Genomic DNA, 18096 nt, shown 5'->3' with positions numbered 1-18096 from the left:
ATTTTTTACTGATTCTTTAATTCCATATATGTACACACATATTCAACCCAAATCTTCCCTTTCACTCCTGTCACCCCACCTTCATGTCCTCCATTTTTTTTTGTCGTTTTTTAGCCCCTGTAGCCCCAAGCTGACCTGGATTCGCTATGGAGACCAGGCTGGCCTCAAACTCACAGAGATCCGCCTGCCTCTGCTTCTTGAGTGCTGGGATTAAAGGCGTGCGCCACCATGCCCAGCTCCTCTTCTTTTTTTAAAAAACAATCCACTGGGGCTGGAGAGATGGCTCGGTGGTTAAGAGCACTGACTGTTCTTACAGAGGACCACGGTTTGATTCCCAGTATCCACATGGCGGCTAGGAACGGTCCTTAAAAGGTTGAGCTACCTTTAATCCTGGCACTCAGAAGGCAGAGGCAGAAGGATCTCTGTCAAGGATAGCCTGGTCTACATAGAGAATTCCAGGTCAGCCAGTGTTACATAATGAAACTGGAGGCAGGAACAGTGGGATCTCTTTGAGTTCAAGAACAAACATGTGTTTGTTCTGCTCTACATTCAAGATGGTCAATGCACTGAGTTCCAGGACAGCCAGGGTTATGTAGTTCTAGGCCAGTCAGAGCCACATACTGAGATCCTGTCTCAAGAAAAATAAAGCAAAACAAAAAACCCACAAAGGTTTTGTTAACTATGATCCCTTATCTGCTTCTTCTTTTGCCCCACGCCCACTATGGATGGAACTTCAGCACTCTGAATTACCTTATAATACTTGCTTTGATAACATTACTTTAAGGTTAATTTTAAAAAACATTTAAAATTACTTATTTGTGCCGTGTTTCCATGTGTGGAGGTCAGAGGATGAAAACAACTTGCAGGAGTTGTCCTTCTTTACTATGTGGGTTCCAATGCCAAGTGCCTTCACCCAATGAGCCATCTTGCCAGTACACATTATTTTTTTTGAGGCTGGATGGTGTGCCTTCTGCATTGGAATGTTAAGTTCTCACTAAAGCACCACCGGGCATAGCACATGGCATACAGTAGGTGCTCAATGTTTAAGTAAATAAATGTTTCTCTTAGCAACTGGCATTACTCACAAAGATGAAAATAAACAAATGAATCAACAAATAAAATGAAATCCTTGTCTCTTTTTTTGTGAGTTGCAAGGATTGAACCTAGTATCTCAATGGTAGGCAAGCACTCTGCCACTGATCCATATCCCTAGCTACCAAAAAAAAAAACAACAAAGAACACTTCTTTAACTTTTACATTTAAAAAAATTTTGGGAGGGGGATGTCTGAAACAGGATCTTACTGTGCAGCCCTGGCTGGCCTAGAGATCCACCTGCCTCTGGCTCTTGAGTGCTGGGATTAAAGGCATGTATCACCATGCCTGGGTTCAAGACACTACTCTTATGACTTACTATAGCTGGGCATAGTAGAACAGACCTGTCATCCCAGCTATCCAAGCCAGTTGAGGCAGGAGGATCACAAGATCAAGGCTTGCCTGGACTGAAATTCAAGGGCAGCTTGGGCAACTTAGTCATAGCCTATCTCAAAATGAAACATGTCAAAGGAGGGCTGAGGACAGAGCACAGTGGCAGAGCTCTTTCCTTTATATGCATGCATGAGGTCCTAGGTACAAATCCAGTACAGTAAAACAAACATACACACAAACAGACATATACACCATTCAATTAATGAGAATCATCAAACCTTTAAAAAAATCATTTGTTCTTTCTTCTTACACCAATTATGTTTCTAAAAAATCCTCTTGCCGGGCGTGGTAGCGCATGCTTTTAATCCCAGCACTTGGGAGGCAGAGGCGGGCAGATCTCTGTGAGTTCAAGGCCAGCCTGGTCTACACCGTGAGTTCCAGGACAGCTGGGGCTATAGGGAGACCCTGTCTCAAAAAGACTACCCCCCCAAAAAATAAATAATCCTCTCAAGCTGGAGAGATAGCTCAGTGGTGAAGAGCACTGGCTGCTTTTGCAGAGGATGTGGGTTTAGTTCCCAGCACCCATATGGGGGCTAACAACTGTCTGTAACTCCAGCTCTAGAGGATCAGATACTTCCTTGTGGTCTCTGCAGGCACTCACTGTACACATGGGTATACTTACATACATACAGATAAAACCACTCATACACATAAAAATAAATCAGTTAAAAAAATATTTCAAGGGCTGAAGAGATAGATGGCTCAGCGGTTAAGAGCACTGACTACTTTTGCAGAGGACCCGGGTTCAATTCCCAGCATCCACATGGTGGCTATGAACTGTCCTTAACTCCAGTTCCAGGGACTCTGAAGCCCTCTTCTAACCTCTGCACGACACAGGTGCACTCACATACATGCAGGAAATACACTCATACACATAAAATAAAAATAATAAAAAATAAAATATTAAAAAAAAATTTAAGTTCTAATTAGTGTTTGTTCTGCTCTACATTTAAGATCTACATTGTTCAAATGGAGCATTTGTACCACCATCCTCCTCATCAATGAACAGCCCCAAAGGACACACTAGCTTTCTCAGACTTGTAAAAGTGCAATTTATAAAACTAGACTAATCTCTTAAAATGATCTACAAGATTCAGGGGAGAAAGTAAGTGGGTAATTCAAGGGAGTTTTGACCTGCTTGCTCCTTTCCAACCTGGGCCAGTTCATCCCTCCCTCGAACAACCTGGTAGTATGTTTGGTGCATCACTCCTAATCCCATAAGATGCTAAACTTGGTATAGATATCCAATTGCTACAGCATGCTGCATGTCATGACACCCAGCTATCCCCAGCACAGAACAAAATAAGGCCTGGTGGCATGCCTGTACTTTGGCATTCAGGAGGTGGAGACAGAAGGATCAGAAGTTCAAGGTCATCTTCCACTTGAGGTCAGCATGGAGTACACACATGAAAGAGACCCTGCCTCCCATGGTGGTGGTACATGCCTTAAATCCCAGCACTCAGAGGCAGAAGCAGGTAGATCTCTGTGAGACTAAGTCTACATAGTGAGTTCTAGGCCAGTTGAGACTATACGGAGACCCTGTCTCAAAAATTAAAAAACAAAAATACGTTGAAAAAAAAATTGGAAATTATGATGCAGAAAAACAGAAATGATGGTAAAATACAATGATCCAGAACTAGACTATGGAAACCATCTACTTCAATAAGACTGCAGAACTCTTCCTTCCTTTGTTGGGAATAACTGGCCTGTGCTTTTTTTAATCTGTATTCCATCAACAGGCAACCTAAAATGATAGTTCCAGATTTAAGACTTGCTTAAAAGAAATGAAGCACATACAAAGGATCATAAACAAGACTTGAAGTGAGGGTCACTGAAGCTGGCTAGAGTTATATGGCAGTGCACAAAACAATGCAGACTTTGTTCCATGTGATGTCAGCAGACTTCCGAGACTGATTCAATTTTACAGAAGAATAAAAAATAAAATTAATTTGCATTTAATTTCAAAGACTGAACATCAAAACATACAGTCTATCATACTTAATGTGTTTATATTACCTATAGTTTTACTTTATTAATCTAAATAGAACTACCTCAACTGGAGATAAAAAGACCAGAAGAAGATTTTAAATCACATGTCTCTGGCTCACCTTGAAAAAGACTACTTTTATAGGCATTACTTATATATTGGGCATATAAGATTAATGACTTGAAGATTATTTGGAATGACAGAAATGGTTTATTCCAAAGAACCTAAGTCCCCAAGCTGAAGAGTATGTGCTTATCTGTTTCCAAACCTCCTAACTTATTTGAGATTGGATTTTTTTTTTTTTTTGGTGTTTTTGAGACAGGGTCTCCCTGTAGTCCCAGCTGTCCTGGAACTCACTGTGTAGACCAGGCTGGCCTTGAACTCACAAAGATCCGCCTGCCTCTGCCTCCCAAGTGCTGGGATTAAGTGCGCAACGACGCCCGGCTGAGACTGGATTTTATAAGTTTAATAGTAAAGTATGAGTTATCCACTGGGAAGCTTTTATCGTGCCTTTAATTTCCTAGTTTCCAAATGAATTTTTTGTTTTGTTCTTTTTGAGACAGGGTCTCTCTGTAGCCCCAGTTGACTTAAAATCTGCTATACAGACTAAGTGACTGATATGTAGACCAGATCCACCTGCCTCTGTCCTGAGTGCTGGGATTAAAGGCATGTACTACCACGCCTAACTCTAAATTAATTTCTTGCTCAGACACCATTAAAAAATGGGTATTTTGGAGGCTAGAGAGATGGCTCAATGGTTAAGAGAGCATACTGCTCTTGTAGAGGAACTTAGTTCAGTTCCCAGCATCCATGTGAGGTATCTTACAATCATCTTCAACTTCAGCTCCAGGGGATCTGACATCCTCTTCTGGATTCTATAAATTTCTTCACTCATGTGCACATACCCACACACAGATACACATATATGTATGCACATAGTTAAAAATAATTTTAGGAGTTCCAGTCCAGCTGGGGCTACAGGGTGACCCTATCTCAAAGACAAACAAACAAAAAATAAAAAAAAATTTTGGTTTTTTTTTTTTTTTTTTTTTTTGAGTCAATCTCCCTGTAGCCCCAGCTGTCCTGGAACTCACTATGTAGACCAGGCTGGCCTTGAACTCACAGAGATCTGCCTGCCTCTGCCTCCTGAGCGCTGGGATTAAAGGTATGCGCCACCATACCTGGTGCAAAAAAGTAGTAATTTTTAGTAAGTATTTTTAAAAAATGAGTATCTGGGGGCTGGACAAAATGACTCGGCGGGTAAAGGCACCTGCTGTCAAGCCTGACAACCTGAGTTGGATCCTCAGGACCCACATGGTGGAGGGAGAGAACTAACTCCCTAAAGTTGTCAAATGTAGCCCGGGCTGGACTGGAACTTGCTATGTAGATCAGGGTGACAGAGGATTTATCTTCCTCTGTCTCCCTAGTGCTGGGATTAAAGGCGTGTGCCACCACACCCAGCTTATATTCATGTTTTGATTAGGATATTTTCTAACTTGACTGTGAAAAGTTAAACTTTTGCCATTAATAAGCAGTGCTTTTTGAAATTTCAAGGGTTTTTTTTGTTATTTTGTTTCTATAATCATCTGTAGAATACTCTGGGATTTTCTACATTTAATGTTGTACAGAATTAGACAGTGATTTTACTTTAAAATCTTATTTTTTAATTATCTTATGCACGTGTGTGCATGCACATGTGGAAGGCAGAGGACAACACTGGGTGTCTTGTTGAGAAATGTTTTAAAGAGACTTAAATGTTCTACTTTTTTGCTGACAATCCTTCACTGAATACAATGAAGGTGATCATGTTCTAAATGCTGGAGATATGGCACTGAACCAAACAATCCCCCTGCTCTTAAGAAATTTATTTTGGAGCTGAAGAGATGGCTCAGTGGTTAAGCACATGTACTACTCTGCCAGCTGGATCCGATTTCAAGTCCCAGCACCATACTGTCTTCTGCCTCCAACATGTGGATGTGCACACACGTATAAAATTAAATTATAAAAAGAAAATCACGGGGCTGGAGAGATGGCTCAGTGGTTAAAAGCACTGACTACTCTTGCAGAGGACACGGGTTCATTTCCCAGCACCCACACGGCGGCTGTGAACTGTCCTTAACTCCAGTTCCAGGGGAATCCGATGCCCTCTTCTAACCTCTGCAGCATTGCACGACATGGGTGAACTCACAGGCAGGCAATACACTCATACACAAAAAAAAAAAAAAAAAAAAATTTTTAAAAAAAGAAAATCACTTTGTCTAATTCTATGTAACATTAAATATGGAAAATTCCAGAGTACTATACAGATACTTACAGATTTATTATACATTGCAAATGCCTTAATAGAGTAGAAAATACCGTAAAGCCATGCACAGTGGCACATGCATAATCCCTAGAATCAGGATTATAAACATAAAATTTAAAAAGAAAATATAGAGGGCCAGAGAGATGGTTGTTCCTGCAGAGGACCCAGGTTCATAGCCCAGCACCCACATGGCAGCTAACAACTATCCATAACTCCAGTCCCAGGGGATCTGATAGCCTCTTCTGACCTCTAGAGCACTGCATGACACGAGTGCACTTACCTACATGCAGGCAATACACACGTACACATAAAATAAAAATAATAAATAAAATTGAAAAAAATTTAAAAAGGAAATATTTAGGGAAATGATACCAAAGAATTAGTTTATTGCCTGTTAATATTTCTCAAGAGTCCTAATTCAAGTGCTGAACTTCTCAGAAAGTAGATTTCTCAGTTTGTTGTATTATACTTTAATTTTTTTTAGGCTCTTTTATTTGAGACAAAAATCTCAATATATAGCCTACACTGGCCTCGAACTCTGTATCCTCTAGCTTCTGCCTCCCAAGGGCTGGGATTATACATGCAGGTCACTACAGCAGACTTAGGTGTTTATAGTTTCAATTGTTCCCAACTAGAAAATGACAAAAGATGTTTCCTATTGCATGTGTCTTGATACTTTTATGTTGGAGTATGTCCTTTTTTTTAACCAAAACAAACAAACAAACAAAAAAAACCACCAATTTAGACATCTTCCATTCCCTGCTTCCAAATGGCAATCTGGAAATCTTTTCCTCGTTTCAGACATTTCTGGCAAATGAGAAATAAAACCAGCTCAAGGTTTGGCCCCTAATAGTTCCCCCTCAAGAAGTGTATCTGCGATGAGAAGCTACTCATTATTATCATTTCAACCGAATCCAAAAGTTAAAAATCAAATCCTCTGTGCCATTTAAAAATAAGGGGAGCCAGGAGTGGTGGTGCATGCCTTTAATCCCAGCACTTGGGAGGCAGAGGCAGGTGGATCTCTGTGAGTTCAAGGCCAGCCTGGTCTACACAGTAAGTTCCAGGCCAGCTGGGGCTATAGGGAGACCCTGTCTCCAAAAGAGCAAAAATAAATAAATAAATAAATAAATAAATAAATAAATAAAAATAAGGGGAAAGAAGTGGAGAAGAGGGAATGGTAAAAAGAAAACATGTTCTGAGTTCACATCAATGATCCCAGCACTGTGGAGATGGGAGGTGAGAAGGATCTGAGTTTAAGGCCACCAGTTTGATATATCATCTTGAAACTTGTTTGAAACATCAGATCCTGCCTCAAAAACCATCAAACCATCCAACCAACAACAACAAAAATGGTAAAGTATTTGATTAGCATATGCAAGGCCCCGTGTTCAACCTCCAGCACCAGAATAAAAGGAAACAACCAGAAAACCTACCAACTAACCAACCAACAAAAACTAAGACCTAACCTACTCTGAAGAATGGAAAAAATTAAGAAAACAAGGCAACTACTTCTGTGAGGGAACCTATTATTATACATTTAAATCATCAATCAGAATAACCAAACAATATAAGGGATGTAAATATTTTCTGTTAAAAAGAACCACTGCCTAATAATTTGAGAAAAAAATTAAGACTTTACCAAGAACTTCATTTTTGTAGCACACTAGTTATCAAACAATAAACTGAATAATCACGTACAGTTCCAGAAAGGACATCATGGGGGCAACAGTTGAGAAGATGACTCTTGCATACTCTGTCGTCACTGAATTTGATTCGTTGACGAGTAGTGTCTCCTGTAATATAGAAAAGTTAATAATACTCAAGGTTAGACAACTGGAAAGTGCTTATTTTTTGAAAGCCCTAGTTATCACTAGCTTTTTATGTGTGGTTATATAGAAACACACACACTTATAAATCAGCCCAAGAGATTAGTTTTTTTATGTAACATCCTATAGAAAACTATTTTAGACAACATGCAGTTGCAGCATATGTACTGCAAATGTAATTCAAATGGTCAAAGTTGGAAAGCAATGCATTCTGTTAAATAAAAGTACTTTAGAAAAGCATAGGATTTTAGAGCAGGAATGGACCTTTATAGATTATCAAGTCCAACTCCTTCATATTGCAGATGAGAAAACTGAGGCCCCAAGAGGTTAAGCGACTTGCAACAGACCCACCAAGAGTTTCTACTGGTATACAAGGTCCCTTTTTGACAATAAGCACTGATTTATTTTGTAATCTACATTAATTGAAAAACATAAAAAGTAATCTTGCAAACATTGCATACACACTGCGAATCCCCACTGAACCCCAGACGCCATTTCTTCCACTATTTTGTTCCAGCTGAAGTGTCTCCCTTTTGCTGCTGGGAGGAGTTAGAGGGTAGAATAACGCGTTTAAGAGCGTACAAACCTGGAAGAAGGACTTATACACCAGTCAAACAAAGGCACATCCCCTAAAAGAAATGTTAACTTTAATGCCTCCAAAGGTTCCATGCCTCCAAGTTTTATGTGGTCTGTGCTATATTGCCAAACCAGGTACATTAAAATTCATTCTGTGCTCATATAAAATAACACACACCTCCTGAGCAAGAAGCATCCAACCTGCTTATCAAATATGGCTATTTACTCAAAAGTTTAAAGGAACTAAGGAAAGGAAGGGTAACTAGGCAGAGTAACAAAATACAGATGTTAGTTACAATTTTTTTTTTGTTTACAATCTCTTTGAAGAAATGGAAGAAAAAATTTATATGGATGTTTCCTCTACAAAGAATAAGCCCTTAAAAATGTGTTTTAGCCTCACATTGATATCATTGATAAATGAAAACCTACTGGTGAATTACTGAAGCAAAACTGTTGAAGCAAACCAAAGAGAGTGCAAATACCTCTGTAGTTCACAGGATGCCTAGACCACACTGAAAAGTTTCAACTAGGTTAGGTAGTGATTCTTAAATCAATTTTTATTTTCACATGTGAATAATGAAAAAAGGTTAAACTTTACCCCCTTTTAAATGGTCTTATATCAAAGAACTTAATTTAAATACTGTGGGGTAAGATTTTGTTCAAATTGTTTTAACTTGGTTAGGAAGAGTTAAAGAAAATTATGATTTGCAACCAGGGTACATAAATTTTAAAGAACAGTAATAAAACTAAAACTATAGCTTCAGAGCAGTTCAACAATAGGTTTTCTGAGGCTAGTCTCTAATAGGTTATTTTTGACACAATTTGGAATAATCCATTTAATGTTCAAGCCTGCTACTATAATATAGGTTTCTTTGATGGTCCTTTTTTCCTTCTAAACACAACTGCTTTTGTTCCACATTCATTAACACATCTGAAAAGTTAGTGATAACTCACGGCTCGGCGAATGCGGGGCCTTTCTGAAACTCCCTTGCAGATTGAAGTAGGCAGGCATAGATACATTGAACCTTTACAAATAAAACAAGGGGCCAGATTGTTCAGTCTGTATAGAATAGACTCTGCCAGCAATTTCAATACAGCACCTAGAAGTACATGTTGACTGTAAAGATTCTTTTATATGAAAACAAAAGTGAACAAAATCAGAGTGTTTTTTGTTGTTTGTTGTTCTTTTAAGCAATATGACTTAACTATAACCCCAGAGAAGAATATGACTGAAGATAACTAAAGTCCAAGACTGGAGCTCTACAAGTGGCTCTTGGGCCAAATGGGAGTTTTAAAAAAGAAATGTTTCCTTAAAAAGTATGTTTCAATTAAGGCTGGTGAGTGCCTCAAGCTCATGTAAGAATCAAACTACTGCAAATTCACATCAGATGTTAAAACTACAGTAGAGGCTTTCTGATCCTTAAAACATAAAACTTTGTTTTTAAACTGTTAAGAACTTTAAAAGTGATGGATTTTTTAATGAGTGGAGCCTTACAAATCTAGCAATCACCCTGCAACAGCTATCTACCTTGGTGGTAATGCAACAGTGAGTCAGTACAGTCCACTGTAAAACTTACGGCTCACAGGTATGAGCCAGGCCTTAGAAGAGAATGAAAAATTATGGAAGCTTTATTAAACATTTCATCTAACAGGGTGCCCATACTGCCTAAGAAACCAGTCAATGAAATAGCAAGGTATATGTGCCCTTAAGGGCACTATCAGTTTAAAAGTGAACAATTATAAATAGGAATATATAGTAACGCTAGCTCTTGGTGAGCTTCAAAAAAAGAAGAGAAAAATAAATGCCAAAGTTAAATGCCTCACTGCAAACAAAACAAAACAAAACAAAACAAAACAAAAAATCAGTTAACAAATATTGGCCATTATAGAAATCTTTAAAGTAATAAAATGATAAAACTAATAATTCAAGATAAAAAATACTGAAAGTACTTGCAAGTGAGGATCTGCTTATTGATATTTTTAAAGTTCTATTTAGGGGACTTTATGGTTAATATTTTAAAACAATTTTGCCACATAATTATGCAGCGATTGAACAAATCTGGGCTTATACCACATAAATAATTTGACAATTTTAAAACAAAAATGCTGGTAATTTTGGTTTCTGTCACAGTATCTGGCCCAAACCATGTTTTTCAAAATAAACTAAGTAAACTAGCACCCAACTAAAAAAAAGAAAAGGAAACTACAAATGGAGAATAAATATGAACAAAATCTGCTCACAATACAAGATTTTATCAATTCCATGACTTTTTGAGTTTTCTGGTCACTGAACCATTTAAAAATAACAGATTGAGTCAATTACTCTAATAGTAATTAGAAAAATAATAAATTATGGGGGGGACTTGTACTGTCACATTGACACTAGATCCTAATCATAGAATCCAACCTGTTAGTGATTCTATCCTCTGTGATAGACAATAGCCACACAGAGCTTGACAAGTGCTCTGCTCTGAAGCCCACAAGTTTGCTAGAGAAATAGGCCATATAAATAACAGTAACACAAGATAGCAAGATCCAAGTGCCAAAGGGATGTTTTGAACAGACTAGCACAACCACCAAAGGACAGCAGAGACTGGAAAAGGCTTCCTGCAGTAAGAAGAAGCCAAAATGTGAAATACAGGCAGGTCTTATAGAAAGGAAAGAAGAGCATTCCACACTGGAGTAATCTTTTTTTTAATATTATTTTTATTTTATGTGTATGAGTGTAGTGCCTGTATGTATATAAGTGCACCCATGCTGTACAATGCCCAAGGAGGTTAGAAGAGGCATTGGACTCCCTGGAACTGGAGTTATGGATGGCTGTTAGCCACCATGTGGAGCTAGGAATCAAACAAAGGTCCTCTGCAAGAGCAGCCAGCACTCTGAACCACTGAGCCATCTCTCCAGCCCGGGAGTAATATCTTTAACAAGGTTACAAAAGCATGATGGCTTGGTAATAGTTAAGTAAATCATATTCTGCTTTGGCACATGGCTACATATAAATGGGAAAACCAAACTGAGGCCAGGATACCATTTTTCAGGTATTTTTTGGTGTCAAACTCTTTTCAATTCACATTTCTAGTGTATAAACAAACTCTTCAGCAATCTTTTAAATAATGAAGCAGAGATTAGGCCAGATTGAGTGAGTAACAAAAACAAATTGCCTTACCTATAAAAACATAGAGGTCTCTCTGCCCTATAACCTCCACAATAACTAGGTTTTGTACATAACTCCAATGCCAAGTTTAGAATAAGGAAGTAGAACATTTTTATTTTTTATTTATTTCTTTTTAGTCTTTTTGAGACAGGGTCTCCCTATAGCCCCAGCTGTCCTTGAACTCGCAGAGATCTGCCTGCCTCTGCCTCCTGGGTGCTGGGATTAAAAGCGTGCGCCACCATGCCCGGCTAGGACATTTTTATTTTTAAAGCAGGATCTCATGTAGCTCAAATTGTCCTCTACTTGCTATATAAATGAAGATGACCATGACTCTGATGTTCCTGCTGCCGTCTCCCAAGTGTTGAGACTACAGGCCCCCACCACCAGGTCCAGTGAAGAATTTGATTTAGAACTTCAGCAGGCAACAGATTTTTCATTTGAAGCAAAGCAGCCAAAGTTCTATTAATACTGCCCACCAAGCAGTTACAACCCTTTCATGGGTGCCATAAACTGTAACATTTATTTGAGAACACTTTGGTCACCAGTATATAATAACTGAAATGCCTAATAGTCCTCTCCAGTAATTGAACTTGAGGTGGTACTGAGGCATCAGTTTCACCCAGAGATATGGACAGGTCTACTCCAAAACCAGGCTTCCTATTCAAAACATACTCAAATACTGTTAATTCTCAAAATTCCCTTCAATCTGTTGGGAGAGAAAAAGAACCCTACTATTTCCAACATGGAATTATGGTCCTACTATCTTTTCTGAAACTGGCATATTTAAATCCTAGTAGTAACACATAATACCTTAGTCTACTGGTATCTGACATTTTACATAGTGCATGCTATTTCCCCAATACCCACCCCTCCCCCTCAGTACCTCCCACCCTCTCCCTCCCGTACAAACAATAAACCAAATCAACTTTCATAGATTTAGGTGCTATTTTAAAAACATCAAAATTTTACTTTACCCATTCTCTCCGATGCTCCCTGTATTTTTTTAAGCTGTGAGTGGATGACCATGCTATGTGATCAACAACTGTGAAGTTAGCAAAAGTGAACTGAGTTTAGTATTGTAATTTCAAAAGAACCTTAAAGTTTGTAATATTTGACATATTTAATGGTATGCAGAATCCTATCTTACTGTATATTATCAGGCATTAATGGCAAGCAATTTATAAGCAGTCATTATTTCTTTGTACAGATTTAGCTCACGGCTCAGCTTAGGGAAAACAAAGAGGGAGGAGGAAATGCATCAGCACACAAAGCAATGGAAGCATCCCCATGTCTATAAAATAGAGGCAGAGAAAGGGAAGCCCTCCCACATTTTCTAGCTTAACCACCAGAGCCCTCCCCATAGGTAGACTTGTCTGAGACCTTAGATCACATATTTGGCTTGGTACACAGCAGGCCCCTTCCCTCGGAAGATCCACACCCCTTCATTGATAGGAAAGCTAGAAAGAGATGTACAGAATTGGAAACTTGTAGCTTCTTGTTTGCCTGACCCCCTGAATCTCTAAATACAGAGATAAGTTCTTCTCTTACTACCATTTCTTCCAATATAAGCTGCCAAGTACACATAATAACATAGGATGTGTATAAAGACCTATGGTCAACTTCTAATGTACTCCAGGGTAGAGAGATACCTTATACATAAGTGGGGCTGGAGAGAGAGCTCAGTGGTTAAGAGTACCGACTGCTCTTGCAGAAGACCCGGGTTCAATTCCCAGCACCCGTATGGCGGCTACGAACCGTCTTTAACTCCAGTTCCAGGAGAATCCGAAGCCCTCTTCTGACCTCCACGGCATTGCACAACACAGGTGCACTCAAATACATGCAGGCAATACATTCATATGCATAAAATAAAAATAATTTTTAAAAAGTACATAAGTAAAAAGAAAAAAAAAGTATGTAAACCTGTGTCTGCACATGAGTCAAAGTAAAAGCAGGTGACTACTATACCAAGGAATCAATCTAGTAACTTCTACCATCCTCACAGTTCCTTGCCAACTCTACTAACTTACCTTACCTCACCTCTCTTTGTTATTCCTTTAAAATTCATTTACACGAACCTTTTTGCAATTAATTCTTGTTTGAGACGAAGTCTCACTTTGTAATCCAGGCTAGCCTTGAACATGCTATGTACCTCAAGCTAGAACTCAAGATCCTGCTGCTACAGTCTAAGTGCTATAATTACAGGTGTGTGCCAGTATACATAGCTTCTAACTGCTTTTTCTTTTTTTTGAGACAAGGTCTCATGTAGCAGAGGTTGGCCCTGAACTCACTGTACAGCTGAGAATAACTGATCCTTTAACTTCTGATCCTCCTGCCTCTACCTCTCTCTCAAGTGTTGGGATTACAGATGTGTACCACCATGCTGCTTTATAGTTATATTAAATACTTCTTACTCCCTTACTCCATGCTGTCTTAATAAATATACTCAGTTTATCTACTGAATATTTAAGCAGCTCAAAGTATAGTGCTCATTTTATAAAAGTACTCAAAGCCATGTCTTAACAATATAACCAAAGATACTTTGAAAACATTTAATATGGCTCGATATATGTTGTACTTTTCAAGCATATTTTTATTTTTATTTTGTCTTTTTGAAGCAGGGTCTCCCTGTAGCCCCAGCTGTCCTGGAACTCACCTATGTAGACCAGGCTGGCCTTGAACTCACAAATATCTGCCTGCCTCTGCCTCCCAAGTGCTGGGACTACAGGCATGCGCCACCACGGCCGGCTTCAAGCGTATTTTTAAATGTAAGCAAAGTTAGTTGTAAAATCTTCTGATGGTGATGTCAAGGCACTTCTTTCTGAATGTGTAAAGTCATACTGAGTAGTAGTAGCAGCTTTCCTTCCTTTCAGAAAGTATAAACATAAAGGAGCTACTATACATACAGCTTGGAAAGGTCACTCTTCGTAATCCTTTGGTTAATACAATTCTATTCTTTATTACTAAAAGGAACCAGTATCACTCCAAACATAATCCCCATGACAAGCTTAAATTTTTTTTTTCAAATACAATGCTTATTGTATGGAAAAAGTAAACAAAAAAAACTCAAAAAACCCAACTTCCAAAACAAGTATTTTCTGGGGGGAGGAGAGGGTCTTAAATATAGCCCAGGCTGGCCTCAAACCCACAATCTTTCTGTCTCAGTCCCCCAAGTGCTAGAATTACAGGCATGCACCACCACACCTAGCTAGTAAGAGTTCACCGTTGCTGGATATGATATAAATATCAATGCTTTAAAACTTTTTAAATCTAGCTCCTTTGTGCATGAAAATTCATGCAACAAAATTATTAAAGAATGAAACTAAGAAATCACCTTGGTAATAAGAAAAAAAGGCTTACTGCATCTGTAAGATGATAAAAGTAATGATGGAAATGAAAGAACAAATACTAAAGCAGCTACATTCCAAGGCTTTCTCTTTTCCTCATTGCCTCAAACCTTCCTTTTCTCATATAAAGCAAAAGTCTTGGCAAGTGTCATAATCTTGTGGAGATCTGCTTTAGGAACTATCAGCATACTTCTCTTTTTAGATTTGAGAGACATTACAAAAGCCTTGTTACTTAAGAATTGAGTGACAAAAGTAGGTTAATACAAAGCCAAGGATAGTGGCTCATGCCTATAACCCAAGAATTTGGGAGGCTGAGGTAGTAGGACTACTTATGTTTAAGGCTAGCCCACACTACATTGTAAGTTATGAGCTAACTTTTTAAAAAAATATTTTATTATTTTTATTTTATGTGAGTGTATTGCCTGCACGTAAGTGCACCCATGCCTTGCAATGCCCACAGAGGTAAGAAGGCGTCAGATTCCCCTGGAACTGGAATTATAGATGGTTGTTAACCACCATGTTGGTGCTGGGACTCGAACCCAGGTCCTCTGCAAGAGCAGTCAGTGCTCTTAACCCAAGCCATCTCTTCAGCCCCACAAGCTAACATTTTTTAAAGAGGCAGATGGATCTCTGTGAGTTCAAGGCCAGCCTAGTCTACATAGCAAGTTCCAGACCAGTTGGGGCTACAGGGAGACCCTGTCTCAAAAAGATAAAAATTTTTTTATTAGTTTATACAGAATTTAACATACACATCAAAAGTTGCAGCCTGCTGATTTTATTTTGACACTTACAGAGCTGCAATTCAATGCTGATCTAAGAACACTTATACTCTAGTTATCTGGTACCTTCTATCACCCAGAATTCTCTGCATACAAAACTAAAAAGCAATGAAAGCTATTTTATTTTCCTGTTTTGCTTTTGAGACAGGGTCTCTCACTATGTAACTCAAGCTGAGCTGCAACTTTCTCCCACCTCAGCTTTCCAACTGCTGGAAATACAGGTGTGCACCCAGCTTAAAAGCTACCCCTGACTGAAGACAAAATAGCTGAAAGAACCAAAATTAAAGTGATTGGCTGACTTACTAACTTAAAAAACTCCAATTTTATAAATGCCAAACAAAGCATCTCCAAATCAAAAACCAACAGAAGCAGAAATGACAGTATCAAAATGCACAAGTGACAACCTAATGACAAAAACCAAAATGAAAACCAGCACCACAAAGGAGATAGGCATCTTTGAACTATAAAAACACAGCAGAAACACTGTGTCACAGTAAACAAACTCCCCTCTGAGGAAGTACAAGCACATCAAGAAAACAAAAGGACTTGGTCGTGCTTTAATCACTTTTAAAAATATGACAGAAATACACAAGATACCATTTGTTCATTCATATAGTGATATAGTGTTGGTTCTTTGTATGTTTTTTTTCTTAAATATTTTATTTATTATTTTTATTTTATGTGTATGAGTATATTGCCTGCACATATGTGAGCACACCCATGCGTGCAATGCCTGCGGAGGTCAGAAGAGGGCTTCGGATCCCACTGGAACTGGAGTTAAGGACTGTTCATAGCCGCCATGTTGGTGCTGGGGATGGAACCCAGGTCCTCTGCAAGAGCGATCAGGGCTCTTAACTGCGGCCCTGATCCTTTGTACGTTTTAAGACACCTGTGGCTCATGTCTTTAATCCCAGGGAGGCAGAAGCCTGGTATCAAACAAAGAAAGAAAAAAGCAAATAAACCTCTAATGCCTAAGAATGACTAAAGCAACTCAGCAATTAGGGGATATGAAGAGTAGTACTAAAATTCTATAGCAGGACCAGGTGTGGTGGCGCACATCTTTAATCCCAGCACTCAGGAGGCAGAGGCAGGCTTATCTCTGTGAGTTCAAGCCTAGCCTGGTCTACACAGTGAGTTCTAGGACAGCTGGGGCTACAGGGAGACCCTGTCTCAAAAAAAAAAAAAAAAAAAAAAAAAATTCTGTATCTACTAGTAATTACATCCTAAAGCCTGTCAATCAGCAATCAATTAGAAAACCACTGTAGGAAGTATTCCCTCTACCACTATGAGGCTAATTAAACTGTAACAAGAATTTCTCTTAATACTATTTCAGCTTCTAGATTCTGAAATAAATCAGTTCCTTCCCAGCTACTATGCTCTGCTCTATTCCCATCCATAGTATAGAATCAAGCACTCCTACTCCTGTGTTCTCTTTTCACATTCCCATTATCAAGCTGGTTGGTGAAATCTTGCAGATCTGGTGACTCTCATGGACCAAAACACTAAAAGAAAAGTGAGACACCAAGCTAAATAAAGTAATTTCATTCTGCACATCCAGAATGACCTCTCTAGAGATGTCCAAGATATCTGTATTTCACAAGTTTGTTATTTCTGGTTCGTCATTTCTACATATGGGCAAGAACATACACAATATAAATAACTTTAATTTATGAATACTTAGAACATAATTTTTCTTCAAAATACAAAGTACACAAAGATATGGGGTGCCACTCAACTTCACAAACAAGATACCACACACGTAGTAAGAAACTTTTCCTGATTAAGTCAAGAAAGAAGGTTCTACTTGGTAATACTATCTATTTACTAAACCTGCCAAGTTCTAGTCTTTTATGGAATGCTAAGTAACAAAAGTCTAGCTATATCCTTATAACATTTTTGTATTTATCTCTTGTTATTTGTCTTTATGGCAACATAAACATTTTAAAATTGACTTAAGTAGGGTTTGGTAGCACAAGTCTGTAAGGTCAGCTGCTCAGAAAGCTGTAACAGGATTACAATGTCAAGGTTTGCCTACAGAGGATGCTGAAGTCAGCCTATTATACAAGCGAGAACCCGTCTCAAAAACAAGGGCTGAGATAATTCAAGCAGCAGAGTGTCGCCTTGCACACACAAATCAGTGGATACAATTCATAGCACCACGCCCCACAAAAGCATACATACATATATAGGTATATAAAATTAAAATATTAGCATGTTATCTGACCAAAAAGAATTAAATAGAAACAATAAAAAAATGAGGAAAAAATAGTAAGTGTGGAAATTATCCAGAATAAGGTTTCTTAAACTTAGTGTACATCAAAACTCCTTGTAAGACTTCTTAACAGCGATTGCTGGCCTCCATCTTAAAAGTATTTGAATTTGGGCTGGAGAGATGGCTCAGAGGTTAAGAGCACTAGCTGCTCTTGCAGAGGACCCGGGTTCAAGTCCTAGCACCCACATGGCAGCTAACAACCATCCAGAGGACCCAATGCCCTCTTCTGATCTCCTCAGGCACTGCATGACAGAGGTGCTCTTACACATACGCAGGCAATACACTCACATACATAAAATAAAAACAGTAAATAAAAATTTTTTTTAAATTAGAATCAGGGGCTGGAGAGACCGCTCAGTGGTTAA

At 38.6% G+C, this 18096-nt stretch overlaps 1 protein-coding gene across 4 annotated transcripts in view; it reads right to left on the bottom strand.

The window, feature by feature from the left end:
- Positions 1 to 18096, bottom strand: part of LOC103726092 (putative RNA-binding protein Luc7-like 2) — a 63214-nt gene that overhangs the window by 36637 nt on the left and 8481 nt on the right. For 2 of the 4 annotated variants that reach the window (XM_008823492.3, XM_008823494.3), the window contains one exon: positions 7476 to 7570. In XM_008823492.3, the coding sequence (XP_008821714.1) occupies positions 7476 to 7570 (95 nt within the window). Of the gene's footprint in view, positions 1 to 7475; positions 7571 to 9133; positions 9205 to 12310; positions 12691 to 18096 lie in introns of those variants that run through there. The other 2 variants (XM_017795688.2, XM_008823491.3) reach the window with 2 other exon arrangements.

The sequence above is a fragment of the Nannospalax galili genome, unplaced genomic scaffold, assembly GCF_000622305.1.
Source record: "Nannospalax galili isolate Female #2095 unplaced genomic scaffold, S.galili_v1.0 scaffold307, whole genome shotgun sequence".
Classification (NCBI taxonomy): Eukaryota; Metazoa; Chordata; class Mammalia; order Rodentia; family Spalacidae; genus Nannospalax; species Nannospalax galili.
Note: the sequence above shows the minus strand (reverse complement) of the source record. Positions and strands in the feature narration are given on the sequence as shown.